Source organism: Chenopodium album, chromosome 24, assembly GCF_948465745.1.
Source record: "Chenopodium album chromosome 24, dcCheAlbu1.1, whole genome shotgun sequence".
In the NCBI taxonomy this organism is placed as follows: Eukaryota; Viridiplantae; Streptophyta; class Magnoliopsida; order Caryophyllales; family Amaranthaceae; genus Chenopodium; species Chenopodium album.
In genome coordinates this window covers 31,906,549-31,922,078 of record NC_137857.1, presented here as the reverse complement: position 1 = coordinate 31,922,078, position 15,530 = coordinate 31,906,549, and the positions used below count along the sequence as shown (strand labels likewise).

The 15,530-nt window shown below is 34.9% G+C and overlaps 1 protein-coding gene across 1 annotated transcript; it reads right to left on the bottom strand.

Annotated features, from left to right (window-relative positions):
- Window positions 1–4,689: 4,689 nt before the first annotated feature.
- On the bottom strand, window positions 4,690–8,289 carry LOC145612229 (uncharacterized). Its single transcript, XM_081667607.1, has 6 exons — window positions 8,159–8,289; window positions 6,801–7,060; window positions 6,601–6,724; window positions 6,219–6,518; window positions 6,009–6,125; window positions 4,690–5,202 (listed from the first exon to the last, which is right to left on the bottom strand). The coding sequence occupies exons 2-6, from the start codon at window positions 7,052–7,054 to the stop codon at window positions 4,705–4,707; spliced, it is 1,293 nt and encodes a 430-aa protein (XP_081523733.1). The 5' UTR covers window positions 7,055–7,060; window positions 8,159–8,289; the 3' UTR covers window positions 4,690–4,704.
- Between the last annotated feature and the right edge of the window lie 7,241 nt (window positions 8,290–15,530).

Sequence of the window (15,530 nt, the reverse complement as noted above, 5' to 3'; positions counted from 1 at the left end):
TGAAATTTTTTTAAAGAGAAAGTCATATAATGTCCTTAAGGAAAAACATATATCACATAATTTCCCTTCACAAAAATCAACAAGTTTAAGAATTATAAATTCTACACATGCTAATGAAATACCGAAAATAAAGTAATGAAATCAATTGAGTCATGAACAAAGCTTCTCAATACGAGTATTGTATATCACGGATTCAAGAAATTGACATAATACATCTTAACTCCATGCTCAACACATACACGAATCATGATAAAATTGGTACTCGGAGTACATATATGCATCTCAAAAATATGTTTAAGAACATTGCTCAATGCATCCTACTAAATAGATATTTAAATCAATAGAGTTAATCTCCAAGGACTAAATTCAATCCACAAAACAATGAGATTTAGGAGACATTATAACACTCCGTCAATTTAAGCTATAACAACAATATAATTGGTTCCCAATAAAGATGACTTTCTAACCAACAAAAAAGTCAAACAACTTTAGCCTTGTAATTTGATCGATTTGCAAGAGTGACATTGACATTGACATTGAGATTAGAAGTACTACCATGAATCACATGATAATTGGTAACTATCATGACTGTGTGTATCTCAAATAAAGCAGACTAATAAGGCAGACTCTTGAGGTTCTAATACATCCAATGTAAGCATATCTCAACTATCACAAATCAATTAAAGATTAACCCAAAAGCATAATCCAATTAGATGTTACAAATACTTAATATGAAAGCACTACTAAGCCTCAATCAGTCACACAGATCAATAATAGGCTTATCATCGACCATTACTAACATGTATGTGTGTTGATGTGTAAAAGGATAATAACCAAAGAAAGCTTTAACCAAGCCAATCATTTTTTTAAACAAAGTAGACTCAAAGCTATATTCTTCTACACAACATAAATCAACCACTCAAACATGTTAAGACAATCAATTAACAATAAAATAAAGAAGTGGCCATAATCCCATAAACTGATAAACATATAAGTCCATATAATGTATTAGGTAGTCAAATTTACAAATGGCCTACAAAGCAACATTAAATCAAAAAGCATGCAACTTAACAGTATAAGCAATATTCTCTACAATCTTTATTAGCATTATCTCTAGTAACTAGAGATCAAAGAAAATTATAGATAGAAAGTATAGAACAAATACTATATAAACACATGATATCTAATAACAAGAAGATGGTTCTTATTTCAATACAACTCATCTCGTCAAATACTCACATAGGCAACAAATGAACAAATTATGGTCCAAATAAAACCAAAACCTTATATGATAATTAGATGATTCAACAAATAAGGAATATAATATTTGAAGCCAAAATCGTCTTTTAGAATATTAAGTAAATAAGACAATAAATACTTATCTGATCAATGTTCCGTAGATCAAACTGAAAATTGCCACGTCGTGGTAAACCACTGACCTAAAAGACGATTCCGCGCTACCCCGGTGCAGTAGACGTCAAGCGGTTGCCCTCTAGGATAAGCACGGCGGCGGAATTTGTGTGCATTCACAAATCCACTGGAACTCAGAATACTTGCCCAAAATCAAAGGAGTATTTTTAAAAAGAATAAGAGAATGTTAGTTTGATTTTGCATTTTGTGTATCTTGTGGAAGCCAAGGAATCTTGAATATATGTATCATGTATGTAGAGATGAAAAGCAACGGCCAACCTTAAAAAGTGGAGTATCATGTGCCATTGACCAACTAATAAATTGGGTAATCAAGGAGGCAATGGCTAGGCATTAATAATCAACTATGAATAAGCGTAACCCCCAAATTATCAATGGCATTTTCAACAACTTAATTCAATTGAATAGACTATGAATATTGTAATAGATACAATATTCCAATAATAATAAACCGTTAAAGAATAACGGACACCAAAAGATAAGATGCCCATAACCCACTTACCGCTTCTCAAACAAGTAGTACAAAACCACTCCAAAAAATAAACAACACAAAGCTTTTGGTAAATTATCTAAGTGAGAATCTCTCTATCATTTTCTCTCATCTTTCTTTGTGTTTCACTCAAGAACTTCCAACAGATCGATTTTATTGATAAAAGGAGAATGTCCTTTAAGAGGGCAAGCTAGCCTAAAATTAAAACATACAATGCAGGAATTGGAGCCATGAAAGCATGCATATGTATATAAATTGCATTGTATATTTAGCAATGATTGAACTAGCAGAAGCGATGTCAATAGGATTGTTCAACTCCACAAAAGTTTAAATCTAGAAATTTTTAAATAATAAGCTTCAGTCAAACACCATACAATCAGCAAACATCAGAAGTTTCTAAAATTTCCCCGATTAATATTTTCTAGATATCTTTTTAAACAAACAACATGATTCTGCCTAATTAAAGGGGTGGTGGTGTTGTAATGTAGTATGGGTATAGGGGTATATAGGTCATTAATGATGTCGTCCTAAGTATATTTATGTTGTCAAATAGTAATTCTCAATCGAAATGAACCACTTACAAGATCCATCCCCAAGATTACATAAACCCGAAAACCAAACAACTGAAAAAGGGCTTACTTCAATTCATGGGAATTATAATCATTTGTTTTGACTAGGGGTGAGCAAACCGGGTACCCGTTCAAAATTTTAGGACCCGGACTTGGAATTGGTTGGAACCGGGTCCTAAAATTCGGAACCGGAATTGGAATTGGTTTAACCGGGTCCTAAATTTTAGGAATTGGAATTGGAACCACCGGGTACCGGTTCCGGTTCCGGGTACCCACTTATGTATGTAATTGTTAAAATATAATACATATTATAATTCTTATTTTAGTTAGTATCATTTATTAGTATTTAATACTTATATTTATATATGCATTAAGCTATTTGTATTCATATTAGGTATTAATAGTACTTTTTTTATTGTACAAATTAGATACATTTAACATATTTTTATTATTTAAAATTTATTTAGTTTAGGATATATTGGATAACCGGGTATCCAACCAGTTCCGGGTCCAAAAAGTTGAGAATTGGAATTGGAATTGGTTATAACCGGGTCCTTAATTTATTACCCGGAATTGGAACCACCGGGTCCAATCTCGGTTCCGGACCCGCCGGTTCCTAACCGGTTCCGGTTCCAATTCCGGGTACCCGGAATTTTTGCTCACCCCTAGTTTTGACCGTATAATCTAACCTACCAATGGTTGAGATTCTTTATTGAATATTGGCAGTTAAGATCAATTGCCATTGAAAAGTCATCCACTCATCCACAATAATTGTAAGAAATATACGAAGTGTATTGTGAATAGAAAGTTAAATTGGACAATATAGGGACGGGTTGGACCAGATCGCAGCCATATGTAGTCTTGACTAATTCAACGATACGGCTCATATTACTAATATTCGTACTTGCGTGCCTTGACTTATATTAGTATGACTGGAGATTTTTGTAAGATCCCGACTCAAAAATAACGACATAGGAGTACAAATCACTGCCGAAATAATTCCAAAAAGGTTGAGTTTGAACAGTCTCATAAAATAGTACATGTCATATATTACTTTTTTTAAGTATTATTTAAACATCATATCAACAATATGTGTCACATGTCATATTTTTAAACATTATAAATGAGTCATGACTTCAACAATAAATTAGATTTTACAACTAAAATATAATTATATACAAAGAATTTAATTTGTCTCTTCGGAGACATCTGATACAAAGATTTTAATTTACTACATAAAATGTTAGGAATGTATTTTCCTTGTATTGCATTGTTCTATTCTCCAGTATATATATACAACATAAAATAGATACATAAGGCCTAACACATTGGCCCATTAACTAATATACACTATAAGGCTTAACAGTTAACACCCCCCCTCAAGTTGGAGCATGTAAATCACAAATGCCCAACTTGGCTAATACATACGAAAATTGTTGCGTCCCCAAAGCCTTGGTAAAAATATCGGCAAGCTGCTTGGTTGTCCTCACATGAGATGGTCGAATCGTACCATCTTGAATCATGTCTCGCACATAATGGCAATCAATCTCAATGTGTTTCACAACAAGAAAAGGGCCGTTTTGCGACGGAAATAATTCGTCGCAAACTGGCAAAATTCCGTCGCAAAGTGACTTTGCGACGGATTTCCGTCACAGGCATGGCGTCGCTCGAACTTTCGTAGCAAACAGTCCTTTTGTGACGGAATATCCGCCGCAAAACGAATTGCGACGGATTTTGCGACGGAAAGGTAGTTGTAGCTGAAAACAACATTTGCGACGAAAATTCCGTAGCAAGAGGAATCATTTTGCGACGGAATATTCCGTCACAAATTTTGCGACGGAATGTATTTCCGTCGCAAAATGGATTCTTTTGCGACGGAATAGTCCGTCACAAATTTTGCGACGGAATTACATTCCGTCGCAAAGTTATTGTAATTTTAATTTTTTTTTTTTTTGTATTTTGTTTTTTTTCCTGGAACCTGTATTCCTGCAATCCTGTTTAATTTTTTTGTATTTTGTTTTGTTTTCCTGGAACCTGTATTCATGCAATCCTGTTTAATAAAATACGTGCATTTAAAATAATTTCAGTCAAAAAGTCCACGCCCTAACATAATTCAAATATATACAACACGTAGCCGTAACTACCAAGTACGGTACATGATATAATTTTTTAAACTACAATGTCATCCATATACAAAAATCGAAAAATGACACCTAACTAAACACAAGCTGGCTGTCCTTGGCCTGCACCACCACCACCACCACCACCCGGGTCGTTCCTGGGGTCTCGAATCTGAGGCTGAATCGTAGAACAAGTGAAAGGAGTGGTCAATCCTGTAAATCTACTGGCTAACTCCTCTAAGAACTCCTTGTTCTTCCTCTCGATTTCAGCCATCCGTTCTGCCACTCGAGCCTCCACTCGAGCATCGAGCTGTTCCGCCACACGGCTATCGATCTGGCTCTCAATTGCTTCCACCCTCTCATTCAACTCCTTGTGGAAGTTTTCCTGCATTTGAGTTATGACCGACGGTACGTATTGGCTGGAAGAACCCGATCCTCGTCCCCTAGATGTGCCGTAGTACAAGTCAGCACCAACACCAAGACCTCTAACACGACCCTTCTTATTACGACCACCAGCCGCCTCAAAGAAAATTTCATTTTCAGACAGTTGGGAACCCTGGGTTCTTGATTCCTCCTGTCTGTGTTGGTACGCCTCCTGTAACAAACAAAGGATATACAATGCAGAAATAAAAATAAAGAATGAGAACCTATTGATATAGTTCATAAGTGGCAATATAGGTTCACTAGGTCCTAAAACTAGGAAAATTGGGTGAAAATGGGGCGTTTTTGGTTCTAACTTGTCTATTTCTCACATTTGTTATCTAATGAACCTATTTTTGACCTTAATACACCTAACTAACATAGTTACTTGAGTTTGAGGCTTGAAATTGTTTATAAGTGGCAATATAGGTTCACTAGGTCCTAAAACTAGAAAAAATGGGCGAAAATGGGGCGTTTTTGGTTCTAACTTGCCTATTTCTCACATTTGTTATCAAATGAGCTTATTTTTGACCATAATACACCTAAATAACATAGTTACTTGAGTTCGAGGCTTGAAATAGTTCATAAGTGGCAATATAGGTTCACTAGGTCCTAAAACTAGGAAAATTGGGTGAAAATGGGGCGTTTTTGGTTCTAACTTGCCTATTTCTCACATTTGTTATCTAATGAACCTATTTTTGACCTTAATACACCTAACTAACATAGTTACTTGAGTTTGAGGCTTGAAATTGTTTATAAGTGGCAATATAGGTTCACTAGGTCCTAAAACTAGAAAAAATGGGCGAAAATGGGGCGTTTTTGGTTCTAACTTGCCTATTTCTCACATTTGTTATCAAATGAGCTTATTTTGACCATAATACACCTACCTAACATAGTTACTTGAGTTCGAGGCTTGAAATAGTTCATAAGTGGCAATATAGGAAACAAGTGGCTTGAAAATGGGCGAAAACTAGTTATTACCGCAATTTCCTTCGCTCTTTTGTTCGCAGGAACCTTCCCTTTCCCGGGCACCTCCTTGAAGTGTGTATGCAAGAAGAGATCAGGTGCTGATGGAAGCTTCCCTTGATTCTTTGCCGCCTTGCAATGTGAACAAGTGAACAGTATTATTAGATACAAATGTAATTAAGCACATATAAATACGTACATTCAATTTTTTATACAACAACTTACCAGCTTTTTTGCATGTTGTACCGCAGAGATGGAACCTTGAAAATGGGTCGGTTCTATTTCATTATCCATAGAGCCAGATCGTCGGTTCAATCTGTTCTGTGCTGACCTCTTCTTGTAAACGTCATCCACTTGGGGAATATCCATCATCATCTTGTGGATGTCTTTTGAGATCCAGTCTGGCTTTCTCCCTCCCATCCTTTTAGTGACGTTGTAGAACATTTGTCGCAACCGAGTTGCAGCATAAGTATCAAACGCCCTACGCACTTGCCCCTCCAAAGCAGGTGCCCAACTGTAATGTTGCTGAATATACAAAAAACTCTATTAGTTACATATTCATTTGGTTAAATTTATGACACCTATTATTTATAAGTTAAACTTATACCTTGAACAAGGTGAACCAATGTTCCTTGGTGGGACCTTCAACCTCGCTGTAGTTCTTCCAAGGAGCTTTGTAGTAGCCTTGAATTACATCAGTGACATTCCCCTTTACAGCGTCATTATCAAACCTATGAAACAAGGGTATTTGTATTAGCATTATATGAATAACAAATCAGAATTTTCCCTTTTCATTTAAAATCTTACCAGAGCATAGAAGGTTCCAACACCGGCATGTTAGACCCGGTTGAGCTAGGTTGCTCAAGCTGAGTGTCATCCGTATCCATACTCGAACGGTGCACGGTACTCGGCTCCGCCTCTGAATGAGGGGTGGGTACCTGAGTGTCACCCAACCTGGTGGCATCCTCGGTGATGGTAACCGGAACAGGAACCTGCAAGTGATAAGAAGGAAACTCTCTGCTCTTGCTTGATTTCTTCTTCGGATCACCCCGTTTACCCATTGATACCTGCATCATATTCATTTCACATGATAGGTTTTTCAATTAACAACAAATATAACATCAAATTGAATATAACATCAAATTAAATCACAGTTAAACCAAGATACGCATCCAAAAGCAAAAATTAAGTTTCAATTAACAACTCACGCATATAATCATATCAGTCACAAACAATAGTAGCAAAGTATCAAGCTAAGTTCTTTTCTTCATAAAATCAAACCTACATGAGGTTTTAGATGACATATATCCAGGGGTCCTTACCACTCCAACCTAACCCATCCTTGGACATCTTATCTCACTAGTGAATGTATGCCTAGTTTTCAATTCTATAGAAAATCCGACAGCATATCCCTACAGTTCTCCAAGTACACGATGTAGGTAATTAAACACACCAACATATGTACCCAGAAAACATTGTAGAGAAATGAGACGCCAAGATATTCCATAGAATCAAAAACATTGCATACATTCACCACCTAAAGTGAGATTAAACGTCAAAGGACAGTCCCAACCGGGGACTATTCAAGACATACTCCTAATGTGTATGTCTTGAACGGGTATCTAGGAATAAGAAGATGCAAATGCTTTCAAATCTTAGTGAACATATATAATTAACATACATACCATAATTGTTTAATTTAAACAAGTTTAAAGCAAGTGATGAAACACATATAATTAACACACAATTACCCACATTCAAATAAACATACATACACTAACATGTATTTTTAAATTAACATATATTTTAAACTAATCTAACATATATTTTAAACTAATCTAACATATATTTTAAACTAAACTAACATACATTATAAACTAACTAACATATATTTTAAACTAAAATAACATACATTATAAACTAATCTAACATATATTTTAAACTAAACTAACATACATTAAACTAATTCTAACATTGCAATATATCTTAAAAATTAAACTAATTCTAACATTGCAATATAAATTAAACTACACTACACTAAACACAAGTAATTAAATAATAAAATTTAGTTACAAATTAAATTAAAAAACATAATTAGAAAAAGTTAGGGTTTACATTAAAATTAAATTGAAAACAAAAACAAAGGGGGATAGTGGAATACTCACCGGGATTTGAGGGTGTTGTGGCGGAAATCCGGCTGCCGGAAGGAGGGTGGTGTGGTGGCTGCACACCGCCGGCGAACGGAGGGGCGTGAGTGGGCTTGAACGGAGGGGGTGGCGTGGGTGGGCGTGAGTGCGCGTGAGTGGGAGTGAACGGAGGGGGTGGGCGTTAGTAGGTGTGAGTGGCCGGATTCCGGTCGTTCCGGTGGCGACAGCGGCGGTGAAGTGGCCGGATTTTCTTTCTCTCTCTACGCTTTCCTCTATCTCTCTCTACGCTTTCCTCTTTCTGTTCTTCGTTTTCTTTTTCTCTCTCCTTCAGCGAAACTTCAGTTTTTTTTAAAAAAATTTAAAAACTTTTTGCGACGGAATTTCCGTCGCAGAATCCGTCGCAAAATGTTTTTTTTTTATTTTTTTTTAATATTGTTTTGCGACGATTATTTCCGTCGCAAACAAACTTTTGCGAGGGAATAAATTCCGTCGCAAACTTTGCGACGGAATTTCCGTCGCAAAAGTTTGTTTCCGTCGCAAAGTTGCGACGGAATTTATTCCCTCGCAAATTAACCCTTTTTGCGACGGAATTGTAGTCCGTTGCAAGGTTTCCGTCGCAAAATGACCTATTTCTTGTAGTGTTTAGTACGCTAATGAAAAACTGGATTTTGAGCAATGTACAATGCAGATTGGCTATCACAAAACAAACGCATCGCACGTGGATGTGAAACTCCCATGCTCTTGAGTAGAGCCTTAAACCATTTTAACTCATCGGTTGTCTTAGACATGGATCGATACTCCGACTCTGCAGAATACTTAGCAACCATATCTTGTCTCTTTGTCTTCCATGAAATAGGTGAAACACCAAGAAACACCAACCATCCAGTAATCGATCGTCTTGTCAATGGACATGGAGCGATACTCCGACTCTGCACGTGACATGATCAACGCCAGAAAATAAAAGTCAACGATGATTTTTCAACCAAAGGTAGTCTTTTACAACATTTATCCTTTTATATATAAGGTAGTTTCTCACAACATTTTTTCTATTAGGTAGTTTCTCTCAAAAAAAGTGTTTTATAAGATAGTTTTTCACAAAATGTCCTTTCCTTGACACTGTTTATTTTTTTTCTTTTTTTTTTTAAAAAATTATATTCCGTCGGAAATTTTCAACGGAATACTTATCCGTTGGTAAAGGTAATTTCTAACGGAAAAATCCATCAAAATGTACATATTTTCCGACGGATTTATATTCCGTCGGAAATTTCTGATTGATTTTCGACGGAATTATTTTATTCAGAAATATCCGACGGAATAAAAATCTGTCAGAAATTTGGACTATTCGGCAGATTTCTGTGTCCGTCAGAACCAGTTCGTCGTTATATGGGTGTTTTCTAGTAGTGGACTAAGCTATTGTTATATAACATGTTATCTAATCAAAATCAAACATAAATAAAGATTTGATTTATGAGTTTATTACATTAATAATATGACTCGGAGCATTGCTTGTATCCAAGAAGTAGTTCTCTTATCATTATTAAGAATGGCTAGAATGACATATCTTGATACATTTTCATTATTATTAGACCTAGATTTATAATTAAATTTATTTTTATTTTGGTTGTGACTGTGGTAAATTTATTTTAATGACTCCCTAAGCTAAAGATAGGAATCAATTTTATCATTATCATATCCTTCAATATAATTTTTGTTGATGTTGTTGTCGGTGTTGGGGTCGTTGTCGATGTCGATATTTGCAGTGGTGGTGGGAGATATGAGGTGGTTTGAAGAGGGGAAAGAGGAGAAGAGAAAGAGAAGATGAAAGAGAAGAGAGGAAGAGAAGAAGATTGACAGAGGAGAAGGAGAACAAAGAGCACAAAAGAAGAGAGAATGAGAGGAGAGAGGAGAGGAAAGACAGAGAAATGTAAAAGGGGAAAGAGATAGAAGCGACGGAAATGCGTAGGGTTTTAGGGTTTCTTTAAAAGTGTTTATTTTTTCTTTTTTAAAAAAAATTATATTCTATCAGAAATTTCCAACGAAATATTTATCCGTCGGTAATGGTAATTTCCAACCTTATATATTCCGACGGATTTATATTCCGTCAGAAATTTTCGACGGAATTGTTTAATTCGGAAATATTCGACGTAATGAAAATCCGTCGGAAATTTCAACTTTTCCGACGAATTTATGTGTCCATCGGAACCGGTCCATCATTATTTGAGTGTTTTCTAGTAGTGGACTAAGCTAAATAAAGATTTGATTCATGAGTTTATTACATTAATATTATGACTCGGAGCATTGCTTGTATCCAAGAAGTCTTATTATTATTAGAATGGCTAGAATGACATACCTTGATACATTTTCATTATTTTAGGCCTAGGTTTATAATTAAATTTAATTTGATTTTGGCTGTGATTGTGGTAAATTTATTTTAATGACCCCCTAAGCTAAAGATAGGAATCAATTTTATCATTATCATGTCTAGGGATGGCAATGGATCCGTATCCGATCCGGATCCGTGGATCCATATCCGTTTTTCACGGATATGGATCTTTAAATTTTGGACCCGTCGGATCCGGATCCTATGCTATAAAACGGATCTGGATACGGGTCTAACTAAAATAACCATATCCAGATCCGTTTACCCGTTTTTTTTAAAAAAAATATATGCCCAGCCCACAACATTTACAATGAGACTTTTAGTTTGTTTATTGTCCATACTATGTGCAATAATATTAGTTGATCTCCTTTAGTGTTCCTCACTGACTCACGCACAATTCGGTAGTGATCAGACTGATCACCATCCAGTCCGCATGTTGTTTTGTTTTTTCGTATTTTTTTATTACTGTTTTTTTTTTTTTTCATTTTAATATGTATTATAATGACTTAATCTTAGTATAATTGCTTATACAGCCTGCGGTTTGTTCCTACTTTAACTTAGTTTGTTACATATATTTTTTTTTTTGACGGGAGTTTGTTACATATTTTTAAAAACACTTAGTTTGTTACTTAAGGATGTGGAGTTGGCTTGATGGTAGCACTCCCATCCCATAACCTCGGGCCCCCAGCATATGCTGGAATTTCCCCCGCCCCCCGTTGTACCCGCCCTTGTGGCTCATATGAATCAAAAAAAAAAAAAAAAAAAAAAAAAAAAAAAAAAAAAAAAAAACTTAGTTTGTTACTTAAAATAGGTGAAATGTGTATGTAAGATCCGTTTAGGACCCGTTTTGGACCCGGATCCGTAGGATCAATTTTTTTGTTTTTGTTTTTGTTTTTTTGTTTTTTTGTTTTTTTGTTTTTTTGTTTTTGTTTTTGTTTTTGTTTTTTTCGTTTATTTTTTTGTTTATTTTTTTTTTGTTTTTTGTTTTTTGTTTTTTTGTTTTTTGTTTTTTTTCATATAATCATGCTATAGTACGTGATTCCTTATCAACACTTATTATTGTCATAGAGTTTGTTTTTATGGAACCCTCCTCTAATGGTGGCAACTTGTCAAAGATGGCTACAACTTAGGGCCTGTTCATATTTACTTAATTTCAGTTCAGTCCAGTTCAGTTCAGCTCCAATTAGTTCAGTTCAGTTCAGTTCAGTTCCAATCAGTTCAGTTCAGTTCAGCTCTTAATTTCCCTCTCACATAAAATATTCATTTCAGCTCAATTCAGTTCAGTTCAGTTCCAATCAGTTCAGTTCAGTTCAGTTCAGCTCCAATCAGTTCAGTTCAGTTCAGTTCAGTTCAGTAAATATGAACAGGCCCTTAATTGTTTTTTCAAATTGAATGATCTAGACATATTATTCAAACTATTGAGCTTGCTTGTGCAACTACAAACTTGTTATAACCAACTCTGAAATATATGTATTTGACTTCACTTCGGCTTGCTTCTTCAAAATCAGAAGTCGGTTTGAGAGTTTTTCCATTCTTCTTTGTCATTATTGGCGTAAAAATTGGCGTGCTAGTCATTAATTAGCATTTGACAATTAAACAAATGAGTAAGTAACCATAACATATCTAGATCTCTATCATTCTCTTACTTTTCAACTTCTCTTTATCTAGCCTTTCAAGCTCTACGGTTATGTTGCTTTACAGTGGTGTCACTTATGGTAGGAACTTTAGTATCCAAATAAAACTCATACACATAGTTAATAAAATCGGAATTCTACCTTAAATTGGACAGATGTGTAGAATTAAATTGGTAAAATCAAATCATATAATCAAATCATACAATTTTACCAAAAAAAAAATTAAAAATTAAAAAAAAAAGATTTTAAATTAATACTAAAAAAAAATCAAGCAATAAGAATAATAATAGATATAGTGTTTCTAACATAATTATACCAACAATACAAACTTAGAATAACTTAGTATTTTCACATGTCCATAGAATAATACTTGTACATTATAAAGCCATAAAATTTTGATAAGCATTCTAGCCTACTTTTGCGGCAACCAATAGAAATATCATGCAGTTTTCATATATACTTGTTATGTAAAAATTCATATATCATACAAGTACCAAAACTTAAAAAGTTAAAAGTTACTCTTAAGGCTTATTTGGTATTTTTTTTTTAATTTTTTTTGAAAACAAAAGGTAGAAAATAAGGAAAATTGGTTTCACTTTTGTTGCCAGTTTTCAAAATTATCATAAATTTAAACTTTGACTATTTTTTTATTCATTACATGACATAAATCATATGATTTTGAAAAACAGAATTCTACAGCAATGTCAAACCAAGCATTAGTTAAGAAAATACAAAGACACAAAATCTTGCATTATATAAAGAGAATAGATTTTGAATAGATTTTTTTTATATAGACTATTTGATGTATTATTGTAGAAAGTTACATCATTTAAAACTCGTAAGATAAATAAAAATATATTATAGTAGTGTCCATAATTCTTTCATAGAATTTACAATGTTTAATTAGATGGTGTCATTAGTTTACACCCCTTATGGGGGGTCACAATACGGTGACTCAGCATCCAAATAGTTCCCAGCAGGATTAACAGCAACTACATTAGTAGACGAGTAAGTATGATGCAAATTAGGGGGGTTGGGTTTACATAGTAGCTTTACAAAGAAACAAGGCAGGCCTAAAAACCCTAGTGCACTAAGCTACAAGACCCAAATTGCTGCCCTGGCCATCTGGTCTGCCTCCTGGATACTCCTCCTTGACACGTACACCACCTTGTTTTAGTTTAGACCCTTTGGCTAGGTAGTCCCTACATATATTGATAAATTGTAACAGTTTATCAGAGGGACGAAATTTCCATTGATGTATTTAGTACATCTTTGATAGTTTAAGAGGATAGTAGTGTTACCCTAATTCCTCTTGTGGCACCATTGTAGAGCTAGCAGAATGGTATGGTTGAGCTACTGATAGCAATATGAGTAACAATTCCTTCAATCCACACACCTTCACTGTTTCTGCACACACATTCTAGCCTTGCAGATTTCTTAACAGGATAAAAAGAGGCATCCACAACAGTACACATGGCAGCATCAATGGTAGGGGGTATGTAAAGCATAGCTTTTGATCCAATGAAAATAGATGTATCATCCATTTTAAAGCAACCCACCATTGATCAAGACTACAATTGGTTTTATTAAACACCCATTTGTTCCTTCTCAACCAGACCTTCCAACAGATAAGGGCAAATAGATAATTCCAATCCTGGTCAAGAAACATATACTTACTTGAGTCATTATGTTACTGGGAAACCAAAGGTAGTGGAAAGGGCCAATAATAAAGAAATTTTAAGGGCAAGGGATGGCAGAACAAATTTCATTAGCTCTAAGGCTTCATTAAGATTTGTACAGAAGGGGCAGTGGCCAGAGGGGATGATCCTCCTAGAGTGGAGCACTTCAGCAGTGGACAGACTTTGCCAAGCATAGAACTAAAGAAAAAACTTTATGGAAGGTTTAACATTGATATTCCAGATACCATCAGTTAAGAAGTTAGGCCTAAGTTTAGGGTTGGACTGTATCCAAAGATGGAAATAGGCAGAAGATGTATCAAAGTGATTACCCTTGCCTAAGGAACAGAAAGAGAAGTCTTCCACATGGTTGAGGATTGGTATGGAGGAGATGGTTAAGAAAATATGGGGAGGAATTTGGTCACTCAAATTGGAGAGAACTCAACCATCAGTACCAATGATGGATTCCACCTTCTGCTGGCACTGACTAAGTTGGAGGGGCCCTGCAATGAGCTCCCAGAGTGAACCCATGCCAACCCAATTGTCCATCCACAGGGAGAACTGGTCCCCTTTCCCAATGCTCCACTGAGTGAAATGAGAATAGATTGGCCAACCTTTCCCCATGTCCTGTTAGATTTGGTTGTCATATTTGAAGGATCTAGGGGTAGACCCTCTACAGTATTTCTCCCTAATAATGGTAGTGGCCAGATTATCAGAGTTGTGAATTTTTCAACACAGTTTGGACATCAGAGCTATGTTGTTCAGATGGTTGTTTCTAAAACCCAACCACCCCTATGCACAACCCACAAAGTTTGTTCCAGGCAATGAGGGGAGTTTTCTTGCTGTTAGATTAGAAATGGAGCCCCAGAAGAACCTAAAACAAATTTGGTCAATTTTAGAACAAATTTTCTTGGGGAGGGCAATGACTTGCATGTAATACTTAGGGACGGTAGCTAGGGATGCTTTCATAAGAATGGCCCTACCAGATTTTGACAACAGATAACTTCTTATTTGTTTAGGATTTTTTTTTTTTATTGTGTTAGGGTTTATAAAAAAGGTAATAATCTTTTTCCCTAATATCTTTTCGTTGGCAAAAATGTTTCCAAGATCGCAATGATTGTCAAATTTTGAAATACATTCAACTACATTAGATGAAAGTCATCTGATCCTTACGGCTACAACCAATCGTTAGACCATCTCTCTGAAAACGCTGCAAATTTCAGTGATGAGCGCGAGCAAGTACCACGTTACAAGATATATTTATTCAAGGAAACCTTTACTTGATTCATTTTTATGTATATGTTAATTTAAAATTTATTTATAAAATTGTAGATGTCATATGGCTTTTTCTTAATAGATAAATTTATTTCAAAAAAAAAAAAAAAAAAAAAAAATTACAAATCACCGCAATGTCTTAGTCGTAGGTTGTGCCATGTCGATACGTATTTCCAAGGGGTTAGACAGATAGAGTCAATTGTTACATAGCTAAATGACTGTATATTTTTTTCTTATTACATACTTTAAAGAAAATAATTAAATTAATAAGTTTTTATAATATATGTTAAAATCATACCTTGCATGGAACTTAGGCTAATAGCTTAGTGTAGAAATGTAGTTTATATTATAAATATATATCGACATATAAAGATATCTTTGTCTACATCCAAGTATACAACAACATGCAATTTGTTTTATTTATA

What these genes read in the sequence shown, in the direction of transcription:
- LOC145612229 (XM_081667607.1), bottom strand. Translation starts at nt 7,054, where the DNA reads ATGGGTAAACGGGGTGATCCGAAGAAGAAATCAAGCAAGAGCAGAGAG. An exon ending in TTGGAACCTTCTATGCTCTG is followed by an intron (nt 6,725 to 6,800) that starts GTAAGATTTTAA and finishes CTTGTTTCATAG; the next exon opens with GTTTGATAATGACGCTGTAA. An exon ending in ATTGGTTCACCTTGTTCAAG is followed by an intron (nt 6,519 to 6,600) that starts GTATAAGTTTAA and finishes TTGTATATTCAG; the next exon opens with CAACATTACAGTTGGGCACC.